At 48.1% G+C, this 16197-nt stretch overlaps 1 protein-coding gene across 1 annotated transcript; it reads right to left on the bottom strand.

The window, feature by feature from the left end:
* Positions 1-3066: 3066 nt before the first annotated feature.
* Positions 3067-5489, bottom strand: LOC123081891 (GDSL esterase/lipase At4g16230). Its single transcript, XM_044504403.1, has 5 exons — positions 4746-5489; positions 4527-4657; positions 3943-4188; positions 3598-3853; positions 3067-3489 (listed from the first exon to the last, which is right to left on the bottom strand). The coding sequence occupies exons 1-5, from the start codon at positions 5002-5004 to the stop codon at positions 3260-3262; spliced, it is 1122 nt and encodes a 373-aa protein (XP_044360338.1). The 5' UTR covers positions 5005-5489; the 3' UTR covers positions 3067-3259.
* Between the last annotated feature and the right edge of the window lie 10708 nt (positions 5490-16197).

Below are 16197 nucleotides of genomic sequence, written 5' to 3'. Positions count from 1 at the left end.
GACATCACCCCGGTTCCGGGCAGGGAAGTCAAGCTTAGGATCATCATGTATGCAGATGATGTGATAATCTTCGCAAACCCTATCAAGGAGGATATTGACTATCTGATGAGCACCCTAAAAGGTTTTGGTGAGGCCACGGGTCTGCGGATCAGCACGGCAAAATCAACAACCACGCCGATTAGCTGCGATGATATCGATCTGGCTACGGTTCTTCAGTCTTTTGGCGGGCAAATAGCTCAGTTCCCGATCAGATACTTGGGGCTCCCCCTCATCGTCGGTCAGATTCGTCTGGTCCATCTTCAGTTCATCTTGGACCGCATTAGGGCAAGACTTGCCGGCTGGAAAGGACGGATGCTCACTATTGTTGGTCGTCGTGTCTTGGTCCAGTGTGTTCTCACTGCCCTGCCAACCTTTGCCCTAACGGCCCTCAAATTTCCAACAAAGCTGCTAAAGGAGATTGACAAAATCAGGCATCATTTCCTTTGGGGAAGAGATCAAGAGCTCTCTGGGGGAAGCTGTAAGGTAAATTGGCACCGAGTCTGCTCCCCGATCGAGCTAGGAGGGCTCGGAGTTCTGAACCTGGCTCAAAATCTTTGCTTGGCTTCTTCACCAAGATCGGTTATGGTGCAATGATCGACTCCAGCGCGGAGGATGGAGCAACAGCTACTTCTGCCAGCTTTGCCGCAGGAACCTGGAGAGTGCAGATCATCTGTTCTGGGAATGCAGCCTCACAAAGGCAGTCTGGGTGGGCTTGGCAATTTGGCAGCACTACCAGGCATGTCAACCAGCAACCTGGAGCAACAGCAACAGTTTACTAGAGAGGATGAAAGTCATGATAGAAACAACACAGCCATCATTCAGGAAGGGACTAAAATCGCTAGCAATGCAACTCTCTGGGAAGTCTGGCAAGCAAGAAACAATTGCACTTTCAGAAACAAGGAAGCTAATGCATGGGCGATACTCAGTGAAATCCGGCGCAATCTTAGCCTATGGCAACAGTGCGGTGTTCGATACATGCAGAGCCCCTTCGGGGACCCACCCTGAGTAGTTGTTTTAGGGTTGTGCCTTGGGCACTTTCCTTTCTTTCTTTCTTCTGCTTACATCCTTGATCCTCGGATCATCGCCTTTGTCACTTGTCCACCTGCTCCCTGCTTATGATCAATGAAACCAACCTTAAGTTGGGTCCTTTAAAAAAACTCCATCCCGGAAAGAGGTGCCCGGCGATGCGTTCAACGGTACTGCTCCCCCTGCAAGCGAGGTGCTCAATGAAATGGCCGGAAGGTATGCGTATTCGGTCATGGCGATTTCCTTTCATTTTTCGCCATTTTTTGCGATAGCTCGTGACTTGTTATCGTTCACTATACCGGTGGTTCAAACAATGCAACTGCCGAGTTCGTGAACTTGTTGGACACCAACGCCGTTGACATTGATCAAGCCCCGTTCGCTGCATTCGATTACAATGAAACGGAGGGCGGCTTGGACGATCATGGTTGTGAGGAAGAATTGGAGGAGATCGAAGCAGAAGCGTATGAGCAATCGCAAACAAGAACTGGAAAAAGCCAAAGAACGAAGAACTACACGATCTTGGAAGATCAAGCTTTGATCAAAGCATGGAGTGCGGTGTCTCTTGATGCATGCACGTGTACTTCTCAAACCTCCAAGAGATATTGGCAAAGGATCGAAGATCAATACTTCCGCATTATGCAAACCATCACAATAGGACTGCACGCACATTTCGATCGCTTCAAGGGCGTTGGGAGAATATTAAGCCTATGTGCAACCACTGGGCAGCTTGTTTGGAGCAAGTACGCAATGCACCTCCAAGTGGAACCGTGGAATCTGATTATGTGAGTTTGTTTTGCCTTTGTTCAAGTTGTGCATCATCATATTTGCATCATGGGAAATGATTGCATCACTTTGTTCACATTGTGTATGGCAAGATTGCTCAACATAGATACAAGGACATGGAAGCTTCGGAAGGCAAATTCTTCAAACTAGAGCATTATTGGGAGTTGCGCCAAAAGTGCGAGAAGCGGAAGTTGATCGACAAAAGAATCCCCACCAAAGAGAGGCTCACTTACAAACATGGATGAAGATGAGGATGATGATGGCCCAAGAAATTTGCACAAGCCCGATGGCGACAAGAAGATTAAAGAGAAGAGAGCAAGAAGCATCGAGCTTGAGGGAGAAGATTGATGACATGGTGCAATCAAACGAGTCGATGTTGTTGAAGTCGTTGGAGATCAAGAAAGAGTTGGCCGAGACGAAGGCAAAGGAGAAGCAAGAAAAATGGCAATTGCTCAAGGAAGAGGGGCTGCGCAAAGCTGCCATTGAGGAGAGAAGAGCACGCGCTGCAGAAAACAAAGCCATGTCCAAGCTACTCGCCGAAGAGAACAAGATCATGTCAATGAACCGCAATGACATGAACGATCTCACCAAAACATGGCATGATAAGGCAAGGAGAGAAATCTTGAAGAGGAGAATGGTTGCGTCGGCCGGTGCGCGCTACAGTTCCATAGATGTTTTCTCTGCTCCATATGGTGGCAATGTCGATGATTTCGGTGCGGGAGTTGGAGCAAGCGCCGGAGGTGGATTCGTTGGTGGCGATGAACTTCAAGATGGACTTGATTAAGATGGTGCGGAGTGAAGATCGACTAAGATGGTGCCGGACTTGGGCGCAAACTTTTGCAGGGCCCTCTTTTGCGTTTGTCGTACTCAACTTGGCTTTCATTTGCACGTAAACTGTGTTATATCGTTTGAATTTGAACTTATTTGTGGAAACCTATGTCAAATACGAGAATTACCGTTTTCTGTTTGCAGATCGTCGCGACGGTGTCTGAGCAGAACCCGCAGAAGCCGACCCGTAAAAAAATATATTCACGAAATATACTTTTTTACGGTTCCGTTTGAGGGGTCTGCATCTGTGGCCATCCGAGCCAGCCCGTAAAAACGGTTTTCTATGACTTGCAAATGCGTTTTGTGGGCCGGCCGGATGCGGGGTCGGCTAGAGTTGCTCTAACAAATTACGAGTTCAACAATACTGCAATCATCAACAACTACGGCTTCGTTTTTTTCCTTTTTTTATTAGTAGACACACCTCGCAGATGAAGCGTGGCTAGAATGGGATAGGCAAACTGAACAAATAGGACCAAGCACTTCCAAAACAGCACGCGGACACTCTGCGGGAAGTCACGGAAGGAACAACAGCCTCTGAGATACAATAAGACCCTGTTTGATTCATAAGTCCGTTGATTCCAAGCTAAGCATCGTCGAAGAGCAGTTGGCGCACGTTGACAGGGGAGATATCCGCCGGGTCGCCGTCGAGGATGCGGGCGGCTATGAGCGCGTTGGCGGCGTCGCTGGGGTGGTACGCGTCCCAGAACACGTACTTGGACCTGTCCGCGCAGTAGCTCGACGTGGGCCCGCAGGGCGCCAGCCCGCCGAACCGCCCGCCCACGTAGCAGCACGCCGAGTCCGCCACCTCGAACCCTACACACAGACACAGATCGACGCAACGCCGAGTCACACATAAACTCCTGTTTCTCCATCTGATCATGCTTCATGCTTGATGACTTGATGTCATATGGGCTATGGTACCGTGCGACTTGTAGTTGGCGATGACGTCGGAGACGATGCGGTAGACGTCGGCGTAGACGAAGCGCGAGCCGCCGAGGCCGGCGCCCAGCTCGGTCACCACGGCGCGCAGCTTGCGGTTGAAGGACTGGGCCAGCTGGTTCGGGAACTCGGCGCACGCCCCGGCCCCGGTCGTCATAATGTCCCTCAGGTACGGGATGCAGCCGATCGGCCCCACGTTCACCACCACGATCTTACGGGCGTCCAGAAGGTACAGCCTCTACAATTATGTATGCAAACTCTAATTAATCAACACGAACCGAAGCTGTTGATGTGCATGTGAGGAGCTGTGGGATGGCATGCACGTACGATGAGCTGCTGCCGGTACTTGGCGATCATGCCGTTGATGAAGGCCTCCGGGGGCGTCACGGCGCGCTCCGGCACGGACAGGACGGGGACGAGGTAGTTGTTGATGAAGTCGTTGGAGCCCATGGTGACCGAGAAGAGAGCGCCCCTCAGCCGGCTCACCGCTGCCACCTCCCCGTGCTGTGTCATCATGTCGCGCCGGTTCTTGGCGTAGTTGTCAATCTGCGCATCCAGGTTTATACGCCCACCCTGCCCAAATTTCACGATTTACCACTCGATCAAAGACCTTGCGTTTTGTAGTACTCCACAAGCAGCTTATCGGGAAAAAAAAATTCATTCAAGCGGAATCGTCGTTTCGCAAAAGAGAAATTACTGCCGGAACAAAAAATTTACATCAACTATGAAATGTGCTGCGAGATATGGATTAACTACAAGTCTCTATTACTAGATCACGCACAAGGCGAGCTATCGGAGAAGGCTTCATGCGGAAGCAATGATCGCAGCTTACGCGGGACATGTTGATGAAAAGGGGAAACAAGAAGGGTCTCGACACAAAAGCGAGCAGTTTAGTAAGTAAGTATACTGACGAAGATGCTCCCGGTCTGGTTGAGTATGCCGCCGCCGCCGGACGCGTAGTTGACGCCTCTGAACAGGACGTCGCCGGTGGTGTTTGGGTCCATGTAGGGCAGCACAAACCCTCCCAGCCCCATCTCTTGCCCTGAAATCGTGCCAAAGTTTTTTCTTTTTCTTTAAATAGAGAACAGAGGCAGCGTGACAGTAAAATTCAGATAAGGACTGTTTATCACCTAGTATGTCGACGATGGTCCGGCCGTTGGTGTACCGGCCGGTGGCCTGGTGGCCGTCGAAATCGATGCCGTTGGGGGCATAATTCGCCCGGGACAGCGTGGCGATGTAGTTATTGTTGCCGGCGTCGACGAGCGAGTCGCCGAAGACGAATGTTGCCGGCGGAACAGGGGCGGCAGCGCCGGCAAACAGCGCGCCGATGCACGCCAGTAGAGTAAAACGGGATGCCATGCCTGATTGCAGCTCGTGTGAAGGGCTCATCGGTGAGCGAGCAATGTCACGGTAGGACTAGGAGAGGGAAAATGTCAAAAGATCCTACGGCAGTAGATCAGATCAGATCAGTCGTGAAGGCAATGTTGCAATTGAGGATGGCGAGGGAAGATAACCGTTGCCTGTTTATATTACCCCCGGCTTCTGCATCTAAAAGAGCCAGAATCTGATGGAGTATATGAATGGACGAATGATTGAGATAATGGAGACGAACCGACAAAACCGTGATCAAGCGAAATGGCACGATTAGTGACTTGGAGTGCCAATTAGCCCGCAAATGACAAATCCAATCCCACGGACGAGGTTTGAAACCGAGAAGAAAGGGCAAGAAACAAGAATAAACAAGGAGAGAAGACTGTGTGGTCTCTGAAGGTTTTCGCACATATATAAAAGCCTCACATGGCATTGTTTTTGCATGAACATTTGCATCTTGGCAATGAATGGCTGCTCGTTTTTCAAGCCTCCGCGGCTACCCGTGAAACTTTTGCCACCGGAGAAGGGGACGAGTCCGTGCCACGCTGTATTTTGGGCAGGGTTCAGCGAATAGCATGAGATCAGATCTTTGCAGTTGCAGTGGCGTGTCGTCAATCAATTCTAGTACCATGTGCATTCATTTTTGTCAGGACACAGGCTGCAGCTGCATTTACCTCTACCCTCGGAACTCAAACGTGCACAGAGGCCACCGGCACAGCGACCTCGATCTTGCAGAGATCGCTGCCATTTAGGGTCACGGTATTCACTGCATCGTCACGGCATGAGGCTTGATTGGTCTCGTCTCGTGATTTCGCACAAGATGCGCCGCGATAAATTGATGCCTGCCTGTGCAGGCGAGGCTGGTTGGCAGGAAAGTTTCGTCTGTTCTCGAGGATCTTTTTGTTTTTTTTTCTCACAAAGGGTTGAGAAGTCGATGCACGATTGCAGACGTCGTATGCCAAACCAAGCAAGAAGCATCGAGGTTAGCCTGTGAGAGGGTGAACCGCAGGTGAACATGCATCGTTTGGTGCATGCAATCCAATTCAGAGGGTAAGTGATGTTTTCCCTTTTTGGGTTATGCTTCGGTACACCCCTTTTGAAAGATTTGAGGATCTCAATGCATATCAATGGTAGATAATTAAGAAAATGACCCGCAAAAAAAGGATAATTAAGAAAATGAACGACAAGATGAGCCTAACTTCATATGTGGAGGACCCCTCAGAGTGAACGATTCGATCGCTATAGGAAGGGAGGATCGAGCGAAGCAAAACTTTCGCTGGGAGAACCTCTCCAGGGAGGTTTAGATTAATCCGGACTAGAGAAATAGTTAAAGGGTGTGTCTAGGTCTTCGTCAACTAAGATTTAATCAAGTCTGAGTTAAGTGACATAACATGCAAGAGAGAAAAAGAAAAAAGGCTGGATATTTTTTTGCATGGATCTTAATGTAACATCTCACGGATATAGCATCGACTGAGACTTAACAAAGCCTCAATCAACTGAGACTTAGCAAGACTGATAGTTAAATGTTGCCCCCTCAGATGACTATAGAAAGCTTAATTTATGTCCCTGCAGGAGCACAAGTTACATGCCAGTGTGCACAAGTTACAGACCATCAGCAGTTCTATTGTTACCATATGTTGAACATTTGAAATGCCATATTCTTGCAGGTAAGTCACCAGGTTGCTGAGTTCGGCCCTCCAGGACAACATCGGCAAGGAGCTTATAATTGTTGAGGTTACTGATTCTTAGCAATCCGATGCAACGTAACCTTTTCCTGAATAACCCAACTATGCCTGTCAACCAATCAAATTTATATACCGTAGCATATCAATCACAATGCATGGTGGAATATAAGCACATCGTGGGAGATTGCAGGTTGCTCACATGAAAGGATCTCCGTGTCCTCGTCGAGTCGCTTGGTATTGAGGGATGTTCCGCTTGCGGCCGAGGGCAACTCTCGGGGATGAGTTGTCGGGGCAATCTGCGGTGTGTGGGGTGGCCGAAAGTGGTAAGTTGTCCTTTACTTCAATATCCTGCAAAATGGTGCCCTACAAAAATGTTAGCCAAACATTATAAAGATACAAGACTGCACATATACCAACATTAGCAATACTATACAAGGTCACTTGAAATTTGAAAATCCTGGGAAAAGATTTGGCCTCCTTACAAAAGATATTTTTCCTAACAGAACACCAAAAGCTATAGGTTCCTTTTATACTGTACTTGAATTTTTGCCTGTGTTACCTGCACAAAGGAGCAGTTTAGATACCGATACAACACAAATATATGGCACGAGATGAAAACAATTCTCTTATTTGTTGTTGACCATCACTCATACGTATCTCTCTATCTACTTGTCCAGTAGCAGTTGGCACCTTACCAAAGCACAGTTGGGGAAGTATTTTTCTCCTTAGGTTCTTGCAAGGGTGAGGGCGACGGGGCGGAGTAGAGAGAGTCATGGAAAAAGATATGAGAGAGGACGCGGGTGAGAGCGACGGGGCGGAGACCCTGCCGCCGCCGCCGGAACCACCGCCTGGGCTTCATCCCGTGCATTCCCATCATGGAAACGAGGTGCCGGCATCTCTGGGGCGCTCATCACCGGCGGAGATTGCGCAGGTCTTGCGAGACAAGGTCGAGTCCGGGCTTGGGGAGGCGGATCGGGATCGGGGCTTTCTTCACCCGACGAGATGGAGCGTCCGATTTGAGGACACCAGGGCACCCGGCCAGCGGTGAGAGGGTCGGGTGTACTCCTATTCACCGTCAAGGTGGACGGTGGTGGCTGATCTCGAGGGAGACTTCCTCGTCGGCCGGCATCTGGTAGATGGGGAGCAACTGGTCGAAGGTACGTGTCTCACGATTGATGTTTTCGAGGTATGGTTTCTTCATTGTGTGCAGGAGTTGAGTACGGAAGTTACAATTGAGATCGTGGATCTCACTTCGAGGCCTACTATACCCAAGATCGGTGCGGCGGTCGCGGGTACGCGGGCGACTCCGGGGGCGATCGGAGCGATGATCATGGGGGTGCCGCCCTTGTCTTCTTCGAGTTGTACGCGCGTCGGGGGCCGGTTCTGGGCGCTGGCCGGATCGAATGAAGATGATGAGGATGGTGACGGAGATGATCAGGCGGTCTCACCGCCGTCGCCGATGTCGTCAGATCTAATTTGTGAGTTCTTCCACTCTGGATATGACGAAGACGAGGTAGCCACGACGGTCGACAAGGTCTTGCCGGTGGATGATCCAGCGAGGGTTGGGCTTCACGCGGGCGAGAGGAAGGAGATGGTCAGACGCGTTGTTCACCGGAGAACGGCGGCAACGGCGATCAGGCCTTGGAAGGGCCCCCTACCTAAGGTACGTCTTCCGAACCTTACACTTTTCGATTTAAATCGTCCGGATTCGTGGACGGAGGTTAGGAAGAAGAGGCAGGCACGCCGGAAGGTGGCTGCTCCGCAGCCGGCGGCGGCCGTGCTGCTGATCTCTATGATCAGGATCAGGGCGGCTCGAGACGATCGTTTGAATTTGCTTCTGGGTTGAGTTGGGCCGAATTTGTCAGTCTCTAGGCCGCAACTGGATGGGCCGGGGATAGCTGGGTATGAGGCCCAGTGTAAGGGCATATTTATCCCTAAGGTGTCTTGGTGATTGATGACAATGCTTTTGCGGACTAATCGTGTGCCTTGAAGTTTCCCAGACGTTTCATCGCTAGGCACAAGATGGTTTGGTGCCTCTCAAAGACTATTGAAGACAACGTTTTTCTACGTTTCTTTTTGGTGGATTTGAATCATAGGAAACCATACTATTAAGAGGGGGTCCGTGTCGGAAAGGTTCGGGTGGAATCGTCACGTACACATTTTCTTCCTTGTCTCCTCCTTTCCCATTCGCATTGGAGCATCCTCCGTTTATCCTCTTTGCTTTGTCCTAGTTGCTAATGATGGGCTTGCGGTAGTACCATACTTCGGCGCGGTAGTACGGCAGGAGCCCACGGTAGTACCGCTCCTCCGGAGCCGTAGTACCGTGGCCCCCAGGCCAAGTGCCGCTTCATCACGGTAGTAGGGGCGGATGTAATTTTTTACATCCGCGCCTCCGCGGTAGTACCGCACCCCGTGCGTGGTAGTATCCCGCGCGGCCTGGCTCAGCTGCCAGGCGGTAGTACCACTCCTCAACGGTAGTACTGTGTCAGATTTTTGCATCGTCTGTTTTCCAGCGGAAGTAGGCACGGATGTATTTTTATTCATCCGCGCTCTTCCCGGGCTAGGAGTTTCCTGCCTTGCAGTAGTACCGCAAAGGGGAGCAGTAGTACCGCGCCTGCGGCAGTACCGCCCTCAGCCCTTGTGCTACAGGTATGCCCTAGCTCCTGCTATTGCTGCGGTAGTACCATGGTCCCTCACGGTAGTGCCGCATGGCCTTGCAGTAGTACCGCTGGTCAGGGGCGGAAGTACCGCATAGCCTTACGGTAGTACCGCTGGTCAGGGGCGGTAGTACCGCATGTCGCGGGCTGGTTAGGTGGATAACGGTTGGATTTTGTCCACATCTATATAAGGGGTGTCTTCTTCCTCTAGTTGACCACCTCTTCCAACCCTAAGCTCCATTGTTGCTCCAAGCTCCATTTTCGCCCGATCTCACTCCCTAGCCAATCAAACTTGTTGATTTGCTCGGGAGTGGTTGAGAAGGCCCCGATCTACACTTCCACCAAGAGAAATTTGATTCCCCCACTAATCCCTTGCGAATCTTGTTACTCTTGGGTGTTTGAGCACCCTAGATGGTTGAGGTCACTACGGAGCCATAGTCCATTGTGGTGAAACTTCGTGGTGTCATTGGGAGCCTCCAATTAAGTTGTGGAGATTGCCCCAACCTTGTCTGTAAAGATTCGGTCGCCGCCTCCAAGGGCACTGTAGGATCGGAAGTATGTCTAGAGGGGGGGTGATTAGACTACTTGACCAAATAAAAATCTAGCCTTTTCCCAATTTTAGTTCTTGGCAGATTTTAGCTATCTTAGCACAAGTCAAGCAATCTCCACACAATTCAAGCAAGCATGGAAAAGAGTATACGAGTAGCGGAAAGTAAAGCATGCAACTTGCATGAATGTAAAGGGAAGGGTTTGGAGGATTCAAACGCAATTGGAGACACGGATATTTTTGTCGTGGTTCCGATAGGTGGTGCTATCGTATATCCACGTTGATGGAGACTTCAACCCACGGAGGGTAACGGTTGCGCGAGTCCACGGAGCGCTCCACCCACGAAGGGTCCACGAAGAAGCAACCTTGTCTATTCCATCACGACCGTCGCCCACGAAGGACTTGCCTCACTAGCGGTAGATCTTCACGAAGTAGGCGATCTCCTTGCCCTTACAAACTCCTTGGTTCAACTCCACAATCCTGTCGGAGGCTCCCAAGTGACACCTAGCCAATCTAGGAGACACCACTCTCCAATAAGTAACAAATGGTGTGTTAATGATGTACTCCTTGCTCTTGTGCTTCAAATGATAGTCTCCCCAACACTCAACTCTCTCTCACAGGATTTGGATTTGGTGGAAAGAAGATTTGAGTGGAAAGCAACTTGGGGAAGGCTAGAGATCAAGATTCATATGGTTGGAATGGAATATCTTGACCTCAACACAAGTGTAGGTGGTTCTCTCTCAGAAAATGTGTATTGGAAGTGTAGGTATGTTCTGATGGCTCTCTCCACGAATAAAGAGTGGGTGGAGGGGTATATATAGCCTCCACACAAAATCTAACCGTTACACACAATTTGACAAACTCAGTGGGACCAAATCGCTCATCTTGGTGAGACCGAAGTGTTACAAAAGGGAAACACAGAGTTTACATTGCAATCTCGGTGGGACCGATCGCTCATCTCAGTAAGACCGAAATGTTACGAAGGGAAACAGAGAGATTACAATCCCATCTCGGTGAGACCGAGATCCCTATCGGTGAGACCGATTTGCCTAGGGTTTGTGGCAGTGGCTATGACATTTGAAACTTGGTGGCGCCGGATAGAAAGAATCGGTGGGGCCGAGTTTGACTTTTGGTTTAGGTCATATGTGGATGTGGGAAGGTAGTTGAGGATTTTGGAGCATATCACTAAGCATTTTGAGCAAGCAAGCCATTAAGCAACACCTCATCCCTCCTTGATAGTATTGGCTTTTCCTATAGATTCAATGTGATCTTGGATCACTAAAATATAAAATGTAGAGTCTTGAGCTTCAAGCTTGAGCCAAACTTTTTGTCCTTAGAATTTTGAGGGATCCACTTTCCTCATCCATGCCATGCCATTCATTGAGCTTTTCCTGAAATATTAATCTTGGAATAATGTTAGCTCAATGAGCTATATGTTGTTAGGAATTACCAAAACCACTCAGGGATAGTTGCACTTTCAATCTCCCCCTTTTTGGTAATTGATGACAACATATAGATCAAAGCTTAGACAAATGATAATAATAGTGAAAGATATTGTCGCTTTGAGAAGTATGTGAAAAGCAAGAGCTCCCCCTAAATTTGTGCATATCTTAAGATTTGCTTTGGACTGCAAATGCACAATGAGTTAGGATCATGGGTTACTCTTCCATGTCACATACATCTTGGTGGGGCGCTCAAAATGATAAGAATTAAATACATGCACTCATCACCAAGCAAAGTGAATGATCATATAAGGATAAGTAAGATAATATCATCTAACAAGCATAAGTGTAGCCTATGATCAACCACATGATCATCAATGTCTCACAGATAATAGCATAGAATCTCAAGCAATCAAAAGACAAACAAAGTTCAACCAAGAAGACAAGAGAGAACAAAAGCAAACTCTCTCTCTCGAAGCCTATGATCTATACATTTTTCTCCCCCTTTGGCAACAAGTTACCAAAAAGGTCATAGAAAATGCATAGCACTAAAACGTCTCTCAGGCTTGGTCTTCAGGTGGTGGTGTCTGGAGAACTCCAAGAACGAAGGCTTCAGTCGAAGTAGATGGAGCTGCTGGGGTAGGTGCTGGAGCTGGTGGCACTGAAACTGTAGCTGGTGTAGATGAAGTGGCTTTGGTGTCTGTTACTGGCACTATAGTTGATCTCTGAGCTCGAGGCACTCTGGCAAATGCATCCGTGGTTGTTCTGCCCTTCCTCTCCTGCATATCATCTTGTAGCTGCTCCACAACTGACTGAATCTCAGTTACTTTGACATCTAAATCATAGAATTTTTGTTCCACGATTCTTTCCAAGCTCTCCTGGTTTGGAGTCGGGGTGGCCAACCCCTTCTCAATCCTCAGAGTTGATGCTATCAAATAACCAAGCTGGTCCTGCTTGCTTTTCAAAAAGTACTTAGATGCCTCCTCTTGAGTTGGCATCTTGGCAGCCTTCTCTTTCTTTTCTTTCTCCTTTTTCTCTTGAGCTTGTACTGATGATTGTTCATTCTCATTCATCACAACTTGATTGTCCTCGAAGTCTGGGTAGATAGGCAAGTGTTCCTTATCCAACAGGTATGTGCCTGTGCCCATCTTTGAGTTTATCAACTCCTGGATTTGTGGGGCATATCCACAACTTCTTTTTTGGTCTGTTGCAGTCCTCTTGATAGTCTCAACTATAAGGCTCATGACCTTGAACTTCTGTGGCACATCAAATATATGTAGCAAGTTAATTGCATGGCCTCTGATCATTCTGTGATCACCAGACTTGGGCAAGAGAGTGTGCCTAAGGATCCAATTGATTGTAGGCAGCCCTGACAGCAAGTGTTTTACTGACCCAAACTGGTGAGTCTCAAGATCATCTTCAGGAATCTCCTTGTACATGTTTGCCATAGAGTTGTGATCCATCTTCTTCTTGGCATAGACATTCAAGCTGTCTTCTTCTTCCTTAGGAGCATTGATCAGATTTGCCCATTCCTCAATAGTTGAGTGGTACCTTGTACCTTCAGACATCCATACTATCCTGCCATCTGGATAGAAGTGTGCTGTGGAGTAGAATTGCATTATGAGCTCCTCATTCCACTTTGTGAGCTTCTGCCCAACAAAGTCCGCAACTCCACAAGCACTGAAGCTGTCAAACACACCATGATAGTGTTTCTCATTTTCCTTGATATACTTCCAGTCGACCCACCTCATTTCACACACTATAGGCTTCTTGTCCAGCAGCACTGTCTCATAGAAATCTTGTTGTTTCGTTGTGTGGAACCTGTAATCAACAGCAGTTCTTCTTCTTGTAGCATATGGGTCTGTCTCTCTCCATTTCCTCAGTCCCGAGTCTCTCCTGATCTTCATGTTCTCAGCCACAGGATGAGCATCATTGTGGTCTGGAATCTTGGGTTTGAGCTTCCTCAGGACTTGTCCTTCATCATCTTCATTAGCAGCAACTTCAGGCACTGGGGCCTTGTTCTTCTCAGCAGCTGGTATACTCCTGGTATTCCTCTTAGGTGCACTCTTGGGCTTGGAGGCTGCTTTGGGTGCTTCTTTGGGCTTTGATGTTGCAGCCCCTGACTTTATAGCATCACCCATCAGCTTTTGTGCCTTGGGTGCTGGTGCAGCAAACTCTTCTTCCTCTTCCTCTTCAGAATCTCTCATGATTGAGGATCTCCCAAGCACTCTAGTAGTGGTCTTTTTGATCCTCTCCTTCCTCTTCTTCCCTTATGCAGCAACCTCTTTGGGTTTAGATCCCAAAGGGATTTGAGTAGATGCTCTGGCCTTAGACATTGGAATTCTCTTTGCAGGAACCTTTTGCTCCATGCCTGGCTTGGTGGCAGCAGCAGTGCTATATTCCTTCTTAACCACTTTCTTCTTGGAAGTGGCCTCATCCTCAACTGCCACATAGTCTTCATCCTCAGATTCAGAGGTCTTCTTCTTTTTGGCCCTGGTGGTAGCTTTGGGTAAGTTGCTTGGGGTGCTCCTGCTACCATCATCTGAACTGCTAGAGGGACTAGTGCCCTCACTCAGGTGAACCTGCTCCTCTGACCTGTTCTGGCTGTCACTCTGATCAGACATATTGCAAACACTGACAGCAGACCCTGTGAATAGATATAGATGAGATATAGTGGATGAGCATCACAAAATGCAGAGGTTTTTGCAAAAGAATGAGTCAAAAACTTAGTTTTAGTTTTTCACAGAAAGCATTTCGGATCAACCGATTTGTAAACTCGGTGATACTGAAGCAGCTGTTGGAACCTAAACTAGTGAACTCGGTCAGACCGAGTCACAGTTCGATGGCACCGAGACTGCTAGGGTTTCACAAAGTCCTGAACTCGGTCACACCGATTTGCAATTCTCGGTCAGACCGAAAATTACATGTGCAATGGCCTGAGCCGAATCGGTGGTACCGAGTTCCACAACTCGGTGGGTCCGAGATGGTTTCGGCGGAAACCTAACCCTAAATTTTCAATTCATGACTAAACTACGGAGTGTTTTGACTGGATAAGAATGATCTCAATCATGGCAAGATACATGGTGAACACAGTGTGCTAGGAATCAGATAGGGATAGCATAGTGATCGAGTTCATACCCTAGTTCGGCGATGAACTCGCTACGGCGGCAACGGCGGGGATGATTCCCGTTGACGGCGGCGGAGACCAGCGGCAGGAGGCGGCTGGCGACGAGGAAGACGATCCGGAGACCCTGGAGGCAGAGCGGGCTAAGCGCGGGTCGATGAGGTTCGGAAAGTTTTCCAAAATTTGACCCGTGGGTATATATAGCCCGACCCTGTCGGTGTGACCGAGTGGAACAACTCGGTGACACCAAGATTCATAACTGCAAGCAGTTACTGAAACTCGGTGTGACCGAAAGGTTCAAATTGGTTGCACCGAGATTGAAAACCTAGATCGACTTAGTGATCTTGGTATGACCGAAATGGAGGAATCGGTCAGACCGAAAAGCACAAAGAAGTTTTGGAAGTTTAAGTCTATGACGAATCGGGGACTCCGAGTGCTCCTCACACAGAGTGGTTCGAATCTGACTTGATCAAATTTTGTGATGTAGCATGAATAGAGTTTGAGACGAGAAAAGCATAGATAGCTAGAGAGGGTTCTTAGGCATTCTTGTCCATCCACTTGGCAAAAGAAAAGAAAACCAATCAATCAAAACAACAAGTGGATGTCCTCGAATGAGTAAAATATGCAATCAATATGCTCACACAATAAAATGGAAATTGAAATATGTGGAAAAGCATGCACAACCAATTCTAGCATCTATCAAACAATTTGCGATGACTAGGTCATCTATATATGAGTATATTGACTTAGGAGTCAAATGAGAACATTTGATCATAGGTCATACTCATCGTTTAAGCACAAGTGGGGTTACCACTTTTACATAAAGCATTGTTGTGTTCACACCATTAGAGTTGCTTTAGCTCAATTCTTAGAGTAAAGCTCCCCCTAGATGTGAGATCCCCACTAAGAGGGATGAACTAACCTTGAGTTTTGTCGATGATGACTTCATGTAGATGTTGAAGATGTGGATGCTCAATGTTGATGTAGATCATTTGGAGCTATCCATTGGAGTGAGTTGCACTTTCAATACCTACACGGGTTAGTCCCACAAGGAACAAACAAGGATATCCATAGACATAAAGTGATGCACACACAAGATGATGTCTATGAAAGCTTTTAGGTTACCTTGTCCCTTGTCTTACCAACAAGAGGGTTTGTGATCCTTGAACTAGTGCAAGATGTGGAAGTTGATTGCACATGTTCTTGCCAAGATGATAAGAGTGAAGTATGTTGGCGGAGTCACCCTCAAGAACTCTCTAGTTCTTCTTCTTTGGGATCCACACCATCTTGATGGGAATCCTCGGTGTTGTAGTTGTACTAGATGAAGTGGAACTTGAAGTAGTATTGGGAACCCACTTGACCAAGGCCTTAGAAGCTTCTTCAAATGCATAAATTTCCTCTTGAAGTTTGTCCTTGCCTTTTTTGCTTGTGGTCCTGTGGTGGGAGATCATCTTGAGCTTGTGTCCCTTTGAAAGAAGTAGGATCATACTTCTCTTGTTGAGGAACAAACTTCATCTTGGGGTATTGATCTTCTTCCCACTCAACTCGATTTGCATTGAACTTTCGTTCAAAACCAACACCTTGATTCTTCCGGTGCCTTCCTTGCTTGCGTACAATTTCCTCAAATTGCTTACTTCCGGCAAGGCTCTTGTAAACACCTTTCTCTATAATTCCCTTCTATAAGCTATTTTCTTGCTCAAGTGTAACTTGGCTAAGAGAATCATTAGTGGAATCAAGAGAACTACTAGAAGCAACA

This window comes from Triticum aestivum, chromosome 4A, assembly GCF_018294505.1.
Source record: "Triticum aestivum cultivar Chinese Spring chromosome 4A, IWGSC CS RefSeq v2.1, whole genome shotgun sequence".
NCBI lineage: Eukaryota > Viridiplantae > Streptophyta > Magnoliopsida > Poales > Poaceae > Triticum > Triticum aestivum.
This window is presented reverse-complemented; position numbering and strand designations above follow the sequence as displayed.

What these genes read in the sequence shown, in the direction of transcription:
- LOC123081891 (XM_044504403.1), bottom strand. Translation starts at nt 5,004, where the DNA reads ATGAGCCCTTCACACGAGCTGCAATCAGGCATGGCATCCCGTTTTACT. An exon ending in GACCATCGTCGACATACTAG is followed by an intron (nt 4,658 to 4,745) that starts GTGATAAACAGT and finishes GCACGATTTCAG; the next exon opens with GGCAAGAGATGGGGCTGGGA. An exon ending in AGTACCGGCAGCAGCTCATC is followed by an intron (nt 3,854 to 3,942) that starts GTACGTGCATGC and finishes ACATAATTGTAG; the next exon opens with AGGCTGTACCTTCTGGACGC.